The 19,611-nt window shown below is 35.1% G+C and overlaps 1 protein-coding gene across 7 annotated transcripts in view; it reads left to right on the top strand.

Moving 5' to 3' along the window:
* CSPP1 (centrosome and spindle pole associated protein 1) overlaps positions 1–19,611 on the top strand; it is a 169,974-nt gene that overhangs the window by 42,960 nt on the left and 107,403 nt on the right. For 5 of the 7 annotated variants that reach the window (XR_005211589.1, XM_037802572.1, XM_037802575.1 and 2 more), the window contains 5 exons: positions 3,647–3,727; positions 5,564–5,662; positions 6,374–6,810; positions 16,866–16,964; positions 18,075–18,157. Coding sequence is in view for 6 of the 7 variants with exons in the window: in XM_037802572.1 (XP_037658500.1) it covers positions 3,647–3,727; positions 5,564–5,662; positions 6,374–6,810; positions 16,866–16,964; positions 18,075–18,157 (799 nt within the window). In the remaining variant the exon portion in view is untranslated. The remainder of the gene's footprint in view (positions 1–3,646; positions 3,728–5,563; positions 5,663–6,373; positions 6,811–16,865; positions 16,965–18,074; positions 18,158–19,611) is intronic. The other 2 variants (XM_037802571.1, XM_037802574.1) reach the window with 1 other exon arrangement.

A 19,611-nucleotide genomic window follows, 5' to 3' on the forward strand; every position in this document is an offset into this window, starting at 1 on the left:
GAGAGAAAGCTTTTCAGAGGGAACTATAGAATGAACAAGGACTTGGAGGTGGATTTAGTTTTGTATGGATGAGGTATAACAGGTTTACAAGCCTGATGGGTTTGATTTTTGCGGGGGGAGTAGTAAGGAATGATATAGATAGAAAGGATAGGATCAGATTAGAAGGCAGTAGAGTTTTCACATGATATGTATGACAGGCAGTGGTGAAACATTATACTTCCTTAAGCAGCCTGTTAAGAACAGTAAGTTAAGCAGTGTGAGATGCTTCGCTGTCACTGTCTTAAATTCCCGCTGTAGCTTTTAAACTGATTTCCTTGCACTAATTCTCCATCTATTCTCTACACTACTTTCCGGAATGATACTTTTCGCTTACCGATTTAAATACTTCAGTGTCTCTTCATGACCTTCAGGATAAAAGTTCAAATTTCTTAGCAGTCTTTCACCTCCTAGCTTGCCTCCCTCACCTTGTACTTTATTATCCTTCCTCTCCCCGACCCCTCATTGTTGTGCTCTTAAAATCTCTCCCTTCTGAGCTGCTTGTGGTTCCCTTAAGAGCTTTAAGCTTTCTTTGCTTAAAAAAAGTTTTCTCTCTCTTTTTTCCATTTCCTTTCTTCCTTTTATCCTGGCTAAAACTTAATTTAGATATTATCACCTCTGGAAGAATTTTTAATCTGACTCTTCCAGTTTAGATGAGCTGCTTGCCCTCCCCCACCTGATTTTATAGCACCGTGGGTGCCTCTCTCTATCATACGGCCTCATGTATTATTGAGTTATTTGTTTAGTTGACTTGTTGTCTTTACTAAGTTGGGGCAGGAATGTAGTTGACACTTTGTAAAAGTTAGCTTAGTTAACAAATGTCCTTTCTTTTCATTTGCTGTCCCAGTCTCATCCAAAGTCCTGTTTCATTTCTTCACTTGTACTCTTCAGAACCCTAACTACGTATCCCATGAAGGAACTGAGTTGGGTTTCCTCTGTTATCAGATATCCATCATTTTCATTTGTGGATTTTATATTACTTCCTAAGTCTAAGATTAGAAAAAAGCAGTAATTCTCAACCCATTCTTCACACTACAGTTTAAATATTTCGTTGGTGGAGGGCATTCTAAGAATATGTCTCTGTGAAAGAGAAAGAAATTAAAGAGAACAGATCTTGAAATTCAAAGGAACATAAAGGAATTTGGGTGTAGGTTTAGCAAGAAAGGAGTTGTGGTAGAGGAACTAAGAAATGTCAGATATTTACGATACAGTGAATCCTGGGGAAAACTTATTGAGATTTTTTTTTTCCAGATTTCTCAAAATTTGCAGTATTTCCTTAAAATTAAAAACAAATCTTTCTTATTTTTCCTATACAGTCAAATTCATTAAAATTGCTATGTCCTGTATTTAGGAAAATAGGAAAGAACCTTCAGTGGATCAGGGAAAGAGGCAGTCTTTGGTTGACATCTGAGAAGGTGGGAGTGGAAGGGAAAGCAAGAGAAAAAGAAAATTGCATAGATTATAGGGTTGTGATTACATACAGTGGCTTCCTTAACCCCTGGAATGTGTACAGTGTCCAATTCTTATTCCTTCTGGAACTTTTGGTTTCTAGGCTTTTGGATTACATGCATTTTTAACTTCAAAAGAAAAATAAAATCTTTTAATTTTGCTATGAAGTCATTAAAACAAACAACTATCATCTTCTCTCTGGTTTTTAGAGTAAAGGACACTTGATCATCTTAAAATGCAGGAAGTATGTATTTTCAGCAACAAGAACACTTTTTAAATTGAACTAATGAATTTATATCCCCAGCCCAGACTTCTTTTGAACTTCCATCTTTTCTCTCCAGTTGTCTGCCTACTTTACATCTTCACTTGGAAATCTAATGGGCATCTTAAGTTGAACATGTCCAACCTGGAACTCCGGATTTCTGTTCTTCCCACCCCATCCCCTAGAAGCCTGCACTACCTGAGCCCATTCTTCTTTTTATTTTTTTGTCACAGTACTTATCACCTTTTACACCCCCATACAGTTCTTGTTCATTATATTCTTGTTTTCAGTTTTCCCTTGCTTGAATGTAAGCTTCATGAGAGCAGGGATCTTTTGTTTTCTTCACTGATGAGTCCTGAATGTTTCAAATAGTGTGGCCACTCAATATATATTGAATGAATGAGCAAATGATTAAAATCCAGATTTTTGAAACTTTTGCTAAGCTATCTTTATCATTTATTTATTTTTTTCATTTCATTGAAAATTTCAGACTTATCCTAGACCTGTGTTGGGGATGAAGGAATTGCCCAGTGAAAAAATGAGTATATTATATATCGGTCTTCCCAGGATTGGAACTTTGAGTGTGTTTTCCATATATGTATAATTCTATAAAATGATTAGGTTTATAGTGTAATTCAGGTATATAAGGGTTGAACATGTGTCATGTTTCCAGAGGCAAATAAATTGAAAGTTTCATGCAATTGATTTTCAAATTAACTTTCGTAACAATTTATTTGTAGATTTGGAACTAACGAAACTTTATTAATCAGTTTTATTAGTCACTCTTTTGTGGCGGTTAGTAGTACATTGTTTTGTAGTTATTTGTGAACATGTCTGTTCCCCAAACTGAATTGTAAATCTCTTGGATATAGGGAGCATGTATGCTTATTTTTGTCTCCCTACCACCCTAAACTAGTACCTGGAAAGTATTAAATGGTTAATAATCTAGTGGTTAATGAATACATAAAAGGCATGGAACTAGACAGTTTGAGTATTGATTGATTAATCCTCATAATCTAGTGATGTAGATGACATTATCCTTGTTTTACATATGACGAAATTGAGACAGAGAAGTTAATAACTTATTCCAGATCATACAACTACTAAGTAGCAGTGCCAGAAAGTTGGAGAGCACGTATATTTTTTACTGATCCCTTGTGTTTGCTTTATAGTGTTCAAAGAGATCCCCCCTTTTTGTCCCCCATTTTTCTTATACCAGCTTTGGTAGGTAGGCAGAGCAGGTACATTCTCATTTTACAGAAGGAGAGAATCTGTACCAGAGAGGTTAAGTGATTTGCTCAGTGTTACACAACTAATAAGCCTTGAGGCTAGGAGTGGAGCCAGGTTCTTGGACTCCTATTCTCAGGCTCTGTCTGCCACACTGCATTTCCTAAGTGTCTGATGAAAAAGAATGGAGAGATACAGAAACAAACAACGTTCATGGTTGATATCTTTGGCATTTCAGTAGCTATCCACCCATGAAATTGCAGGGGAAAAAAAAGCATTACTGCCATATGCTTGAGGATATTGGTGAGAAAATTTAAATTTGCCTTAAGAATAAAAGAACAATAGGGCACTGAGAATGAAGGAATATATGCTTAGATGTGGAGTATAAATTGGAAAACAGCTTTCTTTTTTCCCATGACTTTTGCATCTTGGATCAGTAGATATATATGTATTGCAAATGAAAATTAAGGCCTAATTGGAAGAAAATTGCTTTTTTTTCTAATTACGTTTAGTATAGTGTCTATAAATTTGTGGTTTCTGTGTTCATCTCCATCCATTTCTTTTGCTCTGCATAATGTAATGGTTAAGAATATAGAATGTAAAGAGACATTTATGGAATATATTTTATAAAGGCAATTAGGTAATATATATTTTTAATGTGTATGTATACAGAAAAATTTTCTGTCTACGTGTGAAACAGATCCATCTACTCTGGGAGTTTCTCTTCCTATTGGTGAGAGGTTATCTGCCAAGGTAGGTGTATAGGAATAGTCATTGTGGGTAGCAGTTTTCTGAAGCATCAAAATCATAGTCCTGATTAAAATGCAAACAAAAGGTAGCATCATTTCTCATACTTAAATGTCTTTTTCAAAAATCTGAAATGTTTCTACTTATCCTCTTAAAAAAATTGAACATTATATTTGTAACCATGTAATGTGACAAAGGTGTTTCTTTAATATGTTAATACTTTTGCTATATTTAGTTACAGTTAATTGTTCATAATTTTTCATCATTGCTTTCTGAGTTATTAGGTTCTAATGAATTGGGGTAGCTGGTGGTAGATACCTGAAACTATCAAACTACAACCCAGAACCCATGAATCTCGAAGACAATTGTATAAAAATGTAGCTTATGAGGGGTGACAATGGGATTAGGAAAGCCATAAGGACCACACTCCCCTTTGTCTAGTTTATGGATGGATGAGTAGAAAAATAGGGGAAGGAAACAAACAAACAAACAAAGGCACCCAGTGTTCTTTTTTACTTTAATTGCTCTTTTTCACTTTAATTATTATTCTTGTTATTTTTGTGTGTGTGCTAATGAAGGTGTCAGGGATTGGTTTAGGTGATGAATGTACAGCTATGTAATGGTACTGTGAACAATCGAATGTATGATTTGTTTTGTATGACTGCGTGGTATGTGAATATATCTCAATAAAATGAAGATTTAAAATTAAAAAAAAAAATTAAAAATCCATTGGATTCTACCAAAAAAAAAAAATTTATATTATGACACATTTTATCAGTGAGACTACTGGATGTTAAAGTATACTGAGATTTTATGTGGGTTTGGATCTGGGACTATTTGAATATATTTTCTTTCACTTCACAAATAGATGTGCATACTCTTTAGAGGTGTAGTGATAAAGTGCTATACACATCTTATAGAGATCTAATTCCGAAGGTAGAACAGAGATCGTGAAATGGTATATAAGACAAAATGGCCAGTTTGGACAAAAAGGGCATATTAGTTTCAAAAGACAGAAAATAACTTCTTTAGTAATTTTTTAGGTTGTATTGTTTCAGTAGCGTTGGAGGTATTAGGGGTTAAGAACATTTCCTAAAATAACATATTTGTGTTTCAGTAGAACATTTCCATCGTATGATTTTAGCGTCTATGATAATTTTATTTTTTCAAGTTTAAAATATAATGAGGATCCTTACTTAAGATTGGGAAGGGAATGGTTAGCAGGAGACCTGTGATCTGATTTTTATCTTTCTGGAATAGGGTGGGGGGCTGGGGATGGTGGATGCCCCTGAGAGAGAAAAAAGGAAGGTATCCCCATCAAATATCCTTGTAAACATGCTAGTGACACACCTCCTGGTGAACACATGAATTGTATTTGCTAGTGAGAGAAATTTATCTGTGGAATACTTTTGTCAGGATATGCCTGGTTTGTTTAGAATTGCTTATAGTACACAAACCTCAAGTCCATGGATTTATGGAACCTGCTTGGCTCCTTGGAAGATGTCATCTAAGTAACAACTGGAGTAGAAAATGTAAACGTTTCAGAAATGAAGCAGTTCTCTTCTCTTGGAGACCTCACATATTAATCTGGACCAAAGTATGTAGTAATGTGGGCTATAACGTGGCGAGAAGGGACCTAGGGAGCTGCTTTGGTGGTCTTGAACCTCTTTCTGCTTCTCCCGTGCCTTGCAATTTCTTCTGTCCTTTAGGTGATTAGTAAAGTTTGATACTGGGTAAGATCCTTGATTTGTGTGAATCAGATTTGAAATTCTGAGTTTACGTTAAGGTGCTTTTTCCTTGAGTTGAAAGTAACATTGCCTGCCTTTTAATTTCTATTTTAAGGAAAGATTGAAACTTGAACGCAACAAAGAATACAATCAGTTTCTCAGGGACAAGGAAGAATACAATGGAAAGTTCAGACAGATAGAAAAGAGTACTGAGGTAGGTGTTATCTTGAAAGTAAATTCTTTAATATCACAGGTTGAATATTTTGTACTTGAAAGGCATTTTTTTTTTTTTATCTTTTAGATGTTTCATTTGGTTTTTATCTAAATGCACAAAAAATTAAGCCAAATTATAACAAACACAGACATTTAAGTATTTAGTCTTGGAAACTTTTATCTCATATTGAGGAACTTACTCTACTCTTTAGGTTTTTTATTTAGGGGATTTAATTTTAGAGGTGAGTTTTATTAAATAAGTGATTTTTGTTTACTTTTTATTTTAAAGTAATTTTCACATTAATTTCCAGCTATATTTTTTTCCCAAATTCAAGGATGGTTGATGTCACTAGGACCTTAAATTTTACCATGTCCAGTATTCTTCATGTCAAGAAAGAATTTAACTTGAAATGTTTTGAAGCAAAAGTATTCAACAGCCAAAACAGGTCTAATATTGCCTGGAATAGGAATTTGCTTTTAGTTTATCCTGTCTTTTTATAACTACTTATCCATATTACTATTGCCTGTCTATTTGATATTTATCAAGTTTTATAGAACTTTTTTTCCAAAGGTAAGATTTTTCTTATGGGTGATAAAGCATCAGAATTAGATGAAAAATAGACTAAGCAGTATTTGAGGGTTTAATTACTTTTAACAATACTGTCTCATTCCGACCTGTTTTTTTTTTCTTTTTTCTTTGGAAACTGAACAGCCCAAGAGTGAAAGAAATAAAAATCCTGTTAGTCAAGTTAAGCCTGATTTACCTTCACAAATAGAAACATCCTGCAAAAATTCTGAGGGTCCTAGGAGAGATGTGTTAATTCCTTCAGAGGCATATGAAGAGCTTCTAAACCAAAGGCGACTAGAGGAGGACAGATATCGACAATTAGATGATGCAATTGAATTGAGGAATACAAGAATTATTAAAAAAACTAATGAAGAAGTGGGCGTTTCCAATAAAAGCCATCAGCAGTTTGCAAACAAGACTGACATTGCAGATAGAAGATTTTTCAGGTTTAATGAGTATCGTGCTTTTGATAGACAGTATAGACCAGATCATGATCCTGAAGTAAGTGAAGAAATGGATGAGAGGTTTAGATATGAAAGTGATTTTGATAGAAGACCTTTGAGAGTGTATACAAATGACAGGTATTTACAACTTCATTTTTATTTTCTTTTTTTTATTGTTTAATATTGCTGTCTTTACTTTTATCATTGTATTAGGAAGAGGCAGTTGCATTTGATTTACCATATTTGATTAATTCTAAGATTAATTCTAATTTTAAGATGCACCATTTTTTTATGTGCTGCTGAGGGAAACAAAAATCCAAGTTGGGGAGTCTAAAAGAGATCCTATTACAAAGTTGGGACACTGAAGGGCTGCACCCTTTGTGTAAAAGTAAATGAGAAATAAACCTTCCAGAGAAAGGGACAGAAGAGAAAAATCCATGTCTCAACTTTGGCACTGAGTGGAGGGAGTTAAGAAAAAAAAATCTCTGAGAATTGGAACTATCAGCCAGCACCGATTTGGTTTGCAGCCTGAACTCATGCTGCCAGTAGTGTCCGAAGAGACCTCTAAGAGAACTGAGAGTTGTCTCAGATTTATAGTGCCCCTAGGTGACTCGCAGAAGAAAAAGTAATCTTTTCTGCAAGAACCCAGCTTAAGCCAGGTTGACATCTGTCTCAATTTCAGAGATGTTAAATGTGAATTCTAAGAATACCTTAGAATAGATGGAATACCATTTATTCCTTTAATGTTCACATAGTCTTAGTACCTTTATTGATTATTTGCTTGCTTTTAAGTTACTTATTGAATGCATTATTTAACTGTGAAATGGCATTAAGTTTTTTAAAATCAGGTTTTCAGATACTTTTCAGTTTCCTGGATGGTTATTTTTGTAATTTCTTAACTGTGTCTTATTTGAACTCATATTTGTCTTTATAATTAAAGCTTGCCATATTTTTAACCTAACTTTTGATTTGGAGATAGAAATACTGCAGGGTCTCATAGTTGTCATTGACATCAATTTGAAAGGGTTAAATCTAAATTTTGAGCAGTTTTTTTATGTTTCATTTATTGATCCAAATAAATTATTTACTTTTTTAGTATTTTAGAAAATTTTATGGGGGATAATGCTGTACATTCAGTATTCTAATTATCAATAACAGTATAAAACCTTTTTAGTTGGTTGTCTTCTCTTTATTCTGCAGCTATTAAGTCCTGCTCAACCAATCTTTTAAATATTCAACATGATTTAAGTAACTTGAGTTGGAGGACTAGAATTTTGGAATTCCAGTTGTAGTTTCTGAATCTGAATCTACTTGTTTGTACTTCAGAAAATGCTCCAGATCCTGTAGTATGTTTTATTTAAAAATGATGATATCTGAAGGTAGTCCAAGGCTGCCTAAATTAGAAGAGTTCTTAATTGGGGCACTGCAACTAATCTTGGACTCAGTGATGCTTTCTTTGTATAAGAGGAGTTTTTTTTTTTCTTCGTGGTATTTGTTTACCTTCAGGGTACAATGTAATGTATACCTTTTAAGTTTGGAATTTTAAGAACCATGTCATGATGGTTGTTGCTTTGTTTTTTGTATATTTTAATGTATTGTTTTCATAATTATACCTGTGATAATTTTATACATGAACTAACATGAATTTGGTGCTAATTATTTGAGAACTATCTTTTTATGTATTCTATAAGTGAAACAAACTTTCTGTATAGTTGGTCAAGTAGTATTTTAAGACTATAGTAACACAAGGATGAATGAGAATAATTCCCCTTAGATGTTTGCACATTTTAGAAATATTTCTTCAAAATGTAAATCATTGTTACATGTTACTCCCATTTTGTTACTGCATAAACTCTTGCATCTTCAAATGTGAAGGTGTTTCACATATATCTCTATGGCAGTTGAGGTTGAAATTGAATTTCTGGATTTCAGGTTTGTGGAGTCGTTATTTCCGGCAAAGTACAAAATGATTGCACATTACTTATTTAAGAGTTTCTATTTAACAGGCCTTGTGGTGTCTGTGAAAAATGACTCTACTTGTTAGTGAAAGTTTTGAGGCTAAAGAAATGTGTAACTGCATTTGCTCTGTTGCTCCAGACATTTCTTATTCTTAACATACTTTAATGTTAACCAGAAGTTCTTGGCAAAAACTAAGTAAAACTGATTATGAGTTGTACAAAATTAATTTTCCTTCTATATTCTAAGTTGCCCTTATTCTCTCTCTTTTAAAAGTTAGCATCTGATAAATTCTAGTTTGGGTTTATAATAATTTTTGATTTTTTAATTTTTGGCCTTAGTTCTTCTCTAATTATCCTGTGAGCTTTTTCATATACCATAATGTATTTATTAGTAAAATATTTTTCCCACTTTAAAGATAGGAGAGCTGAAGCCAGAGAAGGATGTTAGTTTCCTAATCTTACTCTGAATCACTTATTCAATAAGTGACAAGGGGTTAGCACTGTGGTTGGCAGTTATATTCTCTTTCTGTGTGTGCATGTGTGTATTTATTTAAATATACCTATTTACCATTTTGAGTAAAACTTGTTATTTTAATAGCTTTCTAAACTAGAATGTAATGGTGTGTCTTACAGTACTCTGAAATTTGTAGGCTTGTTTAAATATAGTTGTCCTGATCTTTGTTATTTATTAACTTGAGCTGCAGAAGTTAATATATTACCTTATCTTTTACTTTAACCAATGTTAATCAGAAGAAATTTTTAGCATGAAAAAATTGCTTTTTTTTGTTTCTGTGTGATAATGTGATTATCACTTCTTCTTGACAGTTATTTAAGAAAATTCTGAAATAGCATTCCACTTGAACTTAGAATCTGTGTTAGTCACATAGATTGAGGGCTTACTTAGTATAGTGTGTTCTTCTAAAAACTGTATATGCTTAATACACAAGATGTAAATGAGGAGAAATGGCTGAGGATACAGGTTATTTAGTTTATTTAGTTTGGTGTTCCTTTTTTTATCTTTAAGTAGTTGTTAATTTCCATTTATCTTTGGAAGAGCCATTTTAATATTATTTTCCTCACTTTAATAAAGGGACTGATATTAGGAAAACACTGTTATTGAATAAGGTAAATAAAAAAAATTGGGAAAGAACTGAAAACAGTAAGAAAAATGATGACCTACAATTGACACCTCAGTGTTTTCCTTTAACATGAATAGGGAGGTTACCCTTAATGACAGAATTCATTCACAATAGAGAAATTCTTGATATGAAAACAAAGTGATGTTAAGTACCATCATTATGAATTAAACGGTTTCTTTTAAGTAAGGAGAAATTTGATTCTTCTTCCCTGTGAGCTGTATCAACAGAGGACCAATAACATATGGTAAATATATTATTTTTAGAATGTGTTATTATTGATAGCATAAACACTTTAAATTTATTTCTGAAATACTTTAAATCTGTGGTTTATTAAGGAAAAAGGGAAAGTTATTCTTTTAGGATTTGTTCATTCACATTTAAGTTAGTCAGCTAAAAATACCTGTGGCTTTAAACAATTTGCTTTTTTCTTTTCATTTTCTTTTAGCTTATCTCATTTGTTAATTTTATAGGATAAACTTGTCCTCTAGCCTATACCTGGTTTCTTTGGGCCTTGAGAGTTTTATCTAATCAGCTAGAGTCGCTAACCCTTGTATTCAGGGAAACAGGAAGAAAAAATTTTTTCCATTTAACATACTTTTAACTTTTCTTTTTTTGATAGTAGAATGGTGAATCCCTTTTGCAGTTTCTTTCCCTCAATCATATCTGATTTGTTAAGGGCAAAGGAAGCAAAAACTCTTGTATGAGGTCTGTCTGTCCCTTTCTGAGAAAATCTAGTCGGTTGTGGTGTGCTAAGTGAACCTTATGGATTCATAGCCATTGAATATTTAGACAGTTTAGTTCTGGGTCACAGGGATAGTCTTAACCCAGGACTGTGTCTAAATTTCACAGCTAAACAGGGACAAAGTGGACTTAAATTGAACCCTTCTACTTTGATTAGAATCAGGCTGTGCTTAGACATTGGTCAGTTCATTAATTCTGGATCTTGCCATCTGCCAGTTGCTGCTTAATGTTGAGAGGATTTAAGAGACAGTAATGGGAAAACCACGGTTGGCTTTTATCAGTTCTGTTCTTCACAGAAGACTATTTGCCTCAGGAAAAATTTCTAAAATAACTTGTAAGACACCCATAAAAGCTATTAAAGAAGAGCAACCAGGGTAGTTAAGGGTGATGAAATGCTAAATTTCATAAAAATATAAAAGGAAGTTTGGTAAATGAAGGAACTCTCATTACATTTGTAGGGATCTTTCCAGCCTTTATTTTGGTTTTACAGTTTGTTAGCTTCACTTTTAATATTTTATTGTTTGTTGTTTTTGGCCTTATGTTAGTAACACTTTATATTTATGGACTCTTTATTTTTAGACAGCAAATTCTTCCATAATTTAACAAAGCAAGCACAATTATATCCAATTAGTCATTTCATAAAATTGAATAGGACGCTGTTCTAGTTTGCTAATGCTGCAGAACGCAAAACACCAGAGATGGATAGGCTTTTATAAAACGGGGTTTATTTGGCTACACAGTTACAGTCTTAAGGCCACAAAGCGTCCAAGGTAACACATCAGCAATCGGGTACCTTCACCGGAGGATGGCCAATGGCATCCGGAAAACCTTTGCTAGCTAGCCGGCGTCCGCGCCAAAGCTCCGGCCCCAAAACGGCTTTCTCCCAGGACGTTCCTCTCCAGCAAGCTTGCTCCTCTTCAAAACATCACTCACAGCTGTACTCAGTGAGTTCCCTCTCTCTGAGTCAGCTCATTTATATGGCTCCACTGATCAAGGCCCACCCTGAATGGGCGGGGCCATGCCTCCATGGGAACATCTCATCAAAATCATCACTCACAGCTGGGTGGGGCACATTCCAAGCAAATCTAACCAGCATTAAAACGTCTCCTCACAAGACCACAAAGATAATGGCATTTGGGGGACACAATACATTCAAACTGGCACATTCCTCCCCCTGGACCCCAAAATGACATCATCTTTCCAAATACAAAATACATTCATTCCATCACAGTATCACAAAAAACTCACATCATTTCAGTAACAATAGTTAAGTACAAAATCCCATCAAAATCAATTTAGGTGTGGTCAATCCTAAGGCATAATTTTTCTTTAGCTGTGGATCTGTGAACTTAGAACAAGTTATGTGCTCCCAATATACAAAGGAGAGACATTCATAGGATAAACATTTCCACTGCCATGAGGAGAAACAGTAAGGAAAACAGGGTTAACAGGACCAAAACAGTTCCTAAAACCTGCAGGACAAACTCCATTAGATTCCAAAGTCTGAGAGTCATTTACAGAACAACGTTGCATCCTTGGGGCTTGAGAGAGCGGGAGCCTAACCCTTCCCAAGGGCCTTTTTGGCAGCTGTTTCCTCTCCAGATGCTTGGGTGAGTGCTCCAACATATCCACACATTGGGGAGACCACCTTCTTGGTCCCACCCTCTTCAAACATTGGGGCAGCTCCTGGATTCCTTTCCATCTCCGGGGCACACACTCAACCCCTTCAGAACAGTGTGGTGGCAGCCAGGCTCTCCCCAATTCCCTGGGAATGTGCTCTGCCCTCTTTGGGACCTCAGATGGCAAAACTCTTCCAGAGCATCTAGGTGGAAAGCCCGCCCTCGACCTTCAGGGCAAACTCACCCTTTCCATGCATGTGGGCTGCTCCGCTCTCCCAGCCCTAAACCTCTTGACTCCAAACCTCAACCTCCATGGCTCTGTCTTTGGAGAAATTTTTCCTTCAATTTGTTCCTTGTCTGTCTCCTCCAGTCCAGACCGGCAATGGCTCTGTCTATAAAGATCTCGCAAAAATTCTGTTGGCTTTGCATGAAGCACACAGGGGTCAAAGCCATTAGACAATAGGACTTTCCACAGATCCTTTCTGGATAATTCCATCTCCAATCTTGGCTTGTATTGAAATGGCGGCTGGGTTCCATGTTTGGTTACATCCTCACGTTGGGCTGTAGCTTCTGGGATTCCACCCCCTGGAAGCTCGTAATTTTCCAAGCGATCAGCTTCTGGTCTCTTTGAACCCAAGAGTTCAGTTCTAAGTTTATCTCTCTCTGCTCTCATTTTACTATAAGCTGCAAGGAGAAGCCAGGGTACCTCCTCCACATGTAGACTGGAGATCTCCTCAGCTAAGTATTCCAGGTTGTCGCTTTCAAATTCTTCCTTCCATCCGACACCAGGACTCAATTGTGCCAAACTCTGTGCCACTTTAAAACAGGGATCACCTTTCTTCCAGTTTACAACAACATATTCATCATTTCTGTTCAAGGCCTCATCAGAAGTATCTTTAGAGTCCATATTTCCACAGTCTCTTTAAAGCAGTTTTGGCCTTTTCTATCAAGCTCCTCACAATTCTTTCAGAATCTTTCCCTTATCCATTTGAAAAGCCACTCCAACATGTTTGCTATTTGCAGACTCAGCAGCAAAAGCACCCCACTTCTCTGGTACCAAAATCTGTTCTAGTTTGCTAATGCTGCAGAACGCAAAACACCAGAGATGGATAGGCTTTTATAAAATGGGGGTTTATTTCGCTACACAGTTACAGTCTTAAGGCCACAAAGCGTCCAAGGTAACACACCAGCAATCGGGTACCTTCACCAGAGGATGGCCAATGGCATCCGGAAAACCTCTGTTAGCTAGGAAGGCAGCCGGTGTCCGCTCCAAAGCTCTGGCCTCAAAACGGCTTTCTCCCAGGACGTTCCTCTCTAGCGAGCTTGCTCCTCTTCAAAACATCACTCACAGCTACACTCACTGAGTTCCCTCTCTCTGAGTCAGCTCATTTATATGGCTCCACTGATCAAGGCCCACCCTGAATGGGCGGGGCCACGCCTCTGTGGGAACATCTCATCAAAATCATCACACACAGCTGGGTGGGGCACATTCCAAGCAAATCTAACCAGCACCAAAACGTCTCCTCACAAGACCACAAAGATAATGGCATTTGGGGAACACAATACATTCAAACCGGCACAGATGCCTTAAGAGTTTATCATTTTTAGTGAAATGAATGTCTCTGCCTCTTAAACATTTCCCCAGTCTTGATTTTACTGTGATAGAGGTGACCATTGTAATTTTATGAATTGTTTTCTTTTATGGGAACTGGTACACCTTGGACCATCTTTCCTATGGGCTGTTCATTAGGAAATCTGTGCTTTTAGATTTCAGAAAGAAACCTTGACTTTGTACATAAATAACATCATTTCTTAAACTTCCTTAATTTAGAATGAACTTCAGAAATGACCTCTTGTGATTTTGTGGTGCCTGCTTTATTAAGGTTTATATACTGAAGTACCTGGTTTTAGTTTTCCAGGCTGCTGAGCAGATACCGTGAAATGGGTTGGCTTTAAACAATGGGAATCGTTAGCTTACAGTTTGAGGCCACAAGACTGTCCAAATCAAGGCATCACCAAGGTGATGCTTTCTTCCCGAAGACCAGCTTCTGTCAATCCTTGTCTTCTCTGCCACATGGCAAGGCACATGGCAGTACTTTCTGGTCCCTCCCTTCACTTGAAGGTTTTTTTTTTACCTTCAGGTTCTTCCATCCCTGGCTTTCCTTTCTCTCTCTGTATTCATTCCATTTATAAATGACTCCAGTAAGAGGATTCAGACCCATCCTGAATGAGGTTCTCTCACCTTAACTGAAGTAGCCTCATCAAAAAGACCTACTTACAATGGCTTCACACCCACAAGAATGAAGTAGATTTAAGAACATGTTTTTCTGGGGTACATACAGCTTCAAACCACCACAGCTTGTATACCATTTCTTACTTAAGATATTTTGGGTACAACTGGATGAATATGTTAGAATTGCAAATCTAAATATTGTCTTTAGATGATTCAATTTAAAATGCAGGAAGACACAGCTCTTGGGTAAATTTTAGAGCAATTTTTGTATGCCTAAATGGCCTGTATTTCTGGGATCTCAAGCAATATATTTTTTTAATTTATAACTTTTAATTTCTCTGTATTTAAAACTTTCATTGGTATAGACATTTCTTTACCATATCAATGAATTTAATTCTGTGTATTGTGTTGTGGATTCTGATGACCTCTCACAGGTTCAGTGATCTGCTAGGAGGACTCCTGAGACTCACATATAGTTATACTCATTTATATGCTATGATTTGTTACAGTGAAAGAATACAAAATAAAACAGCAAAGGAAAAATGCATGTGAGGTAAAATCAGAGGAAACCAGGCACAAACTTCCAAGCATCCTCCCACAGTGGAATCATATATGATGTGCTCAATTCCTGCAGCATAGAATTGTGACAACATATATGAAGTGTTTACCAGGGAAGCTTGTTAGAGGCTCAATGCCCAAGGTTTTTATTGGGGGCTGGTCACATAGGCACATACTAAAATTCCAGACTCCCAGAAGAAAAGCATGTATTCCCCATAAACTACTTTGTTTGCACAAATAGTTTAGACACAATGAGCCACTCTTACTAGTTCTGGGAATGGTGGGAATCCTCTCAAATTTTAAGTTCCCAAGCTCCACCAATGGCCAGCCTTACAAGTGGGTTTTTCTAAGGATAGGTAGTCTCAGACCTGTTATTTAATTCTTTTCTGCCCATATGTTTTTATATAAATCCATTATCACTAAATCTGATTGCCTGGCATTGTTAATTGCAAATTTGGATTTGAGTTTATATGTAGTGTTCCTTAAGTAGGAGAAATAGGTAATAACACTAAAATGATGTACAAAGAGGTTTGAGCACCTAGGCGTAAAGTAATAAAAGCACCTGCATTTTGATAAATTGAAAGAAATTTGAAAATTTTTTTGAAAGTTCATGAAGAGCGTTCTCTTGTTTTAGATATGTGTTAACTGTTCATGTGCCATAAAAATATTACAGTTAACATTATAGATGGTCTCTTTTCTCCACAGATGATACTGACAGTGGCTTGTATGAAGGAGACAAGCCAAGAGAGAATTTACATGCTGGTTCTGTGGAGAATGAGAAGTTCCTTTTCTTCTAAATATTGTCATTTTTCTTAATTTGGAGAATGAAATTCACCTAAAATGTTGAATAATACTTTAATAGTCATAGTTCTTTCTAATAGTCCTATTGAGAAAGACAGTATAAAATTTGTTAACATAATAGTCATGTAAAGAAATAGATCTATGAAATGCTGAATTTCATGGATACTGATAAATGTCGGTGTAAAAGTCACGTTGGTTTCTCTGATATGAGAAGTTAAGCTAAAGAAATCAGTGTTTGCCAAATGGAAAAAAAAAAATTCTGACTCTTGTTAATTGTTAAAAATTTTTTCATTATATTCTGAAAACAGTTTTTAAAAAGAAAGTTAAAAAAACATTCTAAATTTTATTTTCATTGTTTATTATTTTGTGAGTAATCATTTTCAACCCATGTATCAGCCTGTTTATGATGCTTTTCATTAATCTATTGCTCATGTTTTATTTTCTTTCAAGTGATTTACAGTATTAGGAAATGTGATTTGCTACAGTTATTTTAATGGCAAAATTTAGTTATATTTTTAAGTTAAAAAGGTTTGTATGTATAGTGAAATAATTCCTAGGTTATGTGTATGTTGATTTCAAACAATGATCTTTCTCTCTGAAAACTATCATCTTCAAGAGAACAGGGACCACCCATGTCTGTCGTGCTTAGTGCTGTGCACCAGTGCCTAAAGTAGTAATTGGCACATAGTAAGTGCTGAGTAAATATTCTTTGAATGAATGATTTAAAAGTCTTAGTACATGTATAGTTTTGAAATTATACATTTCTAGAAGTTATATTGAAATAATTTGTAACACGCTCCTTATTTTAATTTTTTCTTGGCAGTCTTTGTTTTTCCTTTTTATTTTTGAATACTAAACTTTATTTTTAAGCAGTTTTCGATTTAGAGAAAAATTACTCAGAAAATACAGAAAGCTCCTTGTTTTAAAGACTATCAAATCTAAACTTTTAGTGTCTTTTATTAACCCACAGTTCATACTTGAATCAAATCTCATTTGAATTAATTTTGGAATATGTTTACAATAAAACTTCATTATAACACTTTATTCACTTTAATGCTTCCAACATCAAATGTAAAAACACCAAAGAGGTATAAGAAGGTTCACCGTATGTAGAGTATGCTCTATAAGCTGATGTGTTTTTAAGGATATACAGGAACAAACGAGGGGATGTGCCTCCTATGGAGTGTGATGGTGATTTCCCAGAACAGTCAAACATAAGAATTTCATCTGCTGGAAATAACAGGTATGGTTTATAATGTAAATTTTGTCCTCAGTCATTACACTGTGAAACGGCACCTGCCTGAAAATGGCTTCTTGAAAAAGTAGAATGGTATAGTATAAAGGGAAAAAAGGGACAGGGTTGTGTTAAATAAAAATTTACATTCTTTTGAAGAGCGTGTTTTGGTTATAAAGTATGCCAAAGTGTTCCGAATTAGTCCCTGTCCTTATGAAGAATGTAACATTGTTTGAAATAATAAAAGGAGAAATAAGCATATAACTTAATGAACTAAAAATAAACAATATATCTTGGAGTCACGAGGGTGGTATAACTTGACTGGAAATAAGTTGAAAATGTGCAGTGTGAGTTTTTCCTTTCAAAACTTTGCTTTTTGATTTTCAGCTTATTGAATAGATAACTTTTATGCTTGTTCTGCAGAATTTGTGCTCTTACATATTTCTGTCATGTTGAAAGACAGGAAATTATTTTGTATTTTATAGTTGTGTTCTTTTTCTTCCTAGGGTTTTTACCCATTTGGTAGCTTTCCTGTGTCATATGTAAGGATAAGTGGTTCTGAATCTAAGTGTATATTGAGGACAATATTGTCTCATGTCAGGAAGGGTGTCTGTTTTCTTTGAAGAAAAGTAATAGATAAGCATTGATAGAGATATTAGAATTTACTGTTTGGTTCTAATAAATTGAGTTTTCTAAGTCGTTGTCTTTTCTTTCTTCTTATCGTCTTCCGAGGAAGGAGTCTTTTAGAGATGATACGCTTTTTCTAAGTGTGTGCCTAGGAGCCAAATTTCTCTTTGTTTTTAGGATTTATTTATATGTACTTAAATTCATTTTTCTAACTGGGGTAACTCTTCTTATGACAAAGGATTTTATTTGGGAACCTATTGAGCCAGTGAAGCAGGCTGAAGAAAAAAGTTATATTTTTATATGACCTGAATTCATTGGTGTCCCACTGTATAAAGAAATAAAATGCCTTGATTTTACCTTAACTTTAAAAATATGTAACTTTTATAGTGTTCATTCTGCTTCAAAATGCAAATAGCTCATTTACATTTTGCTGTAAAGATTTGCTTCTTGAAAATTATTTGGGTTCTAATGCTTTACTTATTTTTGTTTTAGCGCCCGAGACAACTTTCCCAATGAACGATCCAAATCTGCTAATTCTCAAGCTATCTGTAGTCCATTTGCAGGGATGCTGTTTGGTATGTACAAGACTGCCAATTGATTAGACCTTTGCAGAGTGTTTTATAAAGGGTCTGTCATGAGCTCAGTGTTGAAATTAATACTACTTTTACTAATCATAGAAAACATCCAGTTGCGTTAGGCTGAGCACTATGCTAAACAATTTGTATAATAACTATAATTTTAAAGCTAAATAACTTTTTTAGTGATGAGCTTTCTGTAGACAATAAATGAAATATTAGTAAAGGCTAATGATGTTGAGCATCTTTTCATGTACTTACTGACCATTTGAATATCTCCTTTGGAGAAACGTCTATTCATATCCTTGGCCTTTTTAAAATTTGGTTTATGTTTTTCCTGTTGAGATGCAGGAGTTCTTTTTGTATATTTCTGGGTATTAAGCCCTTACCAGATATAAGGTTTCCAAATATTTTCTCTCATTCTGTAGTTTGTCTTTTCATTTTCTTGATAATGTCCTTTGTTGTACAAAAGCTTTTAAATTTTGATGTCCATTTTTTTTCTGTTTTTTTGTTGTTTTTTGTTGTGCTTTAGCTTTTGCTGTAAAATCTAAAAATCCATTGCCTATCACAACACTTGAAGATATTTCCCTGTATTCTTGAAGAGTTTTATAGTATTTGTACTTATATTTAGGTCATTGATCTACTTTGAATTAATTTTTGTGTATGGTGAGAGGTAAGGGTCCACATTCATTCTTCTGCTTGCGGATGTCCAGTTGTCCTAAAACCATTTTATTGCAGAGACTATTATTTCCCTGTTATGTGGACTTAGCATCCTTGTCGAAAATCAACTGGCTACACAGGTGTGCATTTATTTCTGAAGTCTCAAATCTATTCTGTTGGTCTCGATGTCTGTCCTTATGACAGGACAACACTGTTGAATTACTGTAGCTTTGTAGTAAGGTTTGAAGTTAGGAAGTGTGAGTCCTCCAACTTAGGTCTTTAATTCTTTTTCAGCAGTGTTTTGTAGTTCTCAGTGTACAAGTCTTTCACCTCCTTGGTTAAATTTATTCCTAAATACCTTACTCCTTTAGGTGCTATTTTAATTGTTTTGATTTTCCTTTCAGCTTCTTTATTACTAGTGTATAGAAACGAAACTGACTTCTACATGTTTACCTTGTATTCTAGCGCTTTGCTGAATTTGTTTACTAGTTCTGGTAGCTTTCTTGTGGATGCTTTCAGATTTTCTACGTATAGGATCATGTCATCTGTGAATAGGGAAAGTTTTACTTCTTCCTTTTCTATTTGGATGCCTTTTATTTTTTCCTACCTGATTATTCTGGCTAGACCTTCCAGTACAGTGATGAATAACAGTGGTGACAGAGGGCTTTCTTGTCTTGTTCCTGATCTTAGGGGAAAGCCTTTCACCATTGAGTGTGATGTTAATTGTGGGTTTTTCATAAATTCCCTTTACCATGTTGAGAAAGTTCCCTTCTATTCCTACTTTTCAGAGGGCT

The sequence above is a fragment of the Choloepus didactylus genome, chromosome 14, assembly GCF_015220235.1.
Source record: "Choloepus didactylus isolate mChoDid1 chromosome 14, mChoDid1.pri, whole genome shotgun sequence".
In the NCBI taxonomy this organism is placed as follows: domain Eukaryota; kingdom Metazoa; phylum Chordata; class Mammalia; order Pilosa; family Megalonychidae; genus Choloepus; species Choloepus didactylus.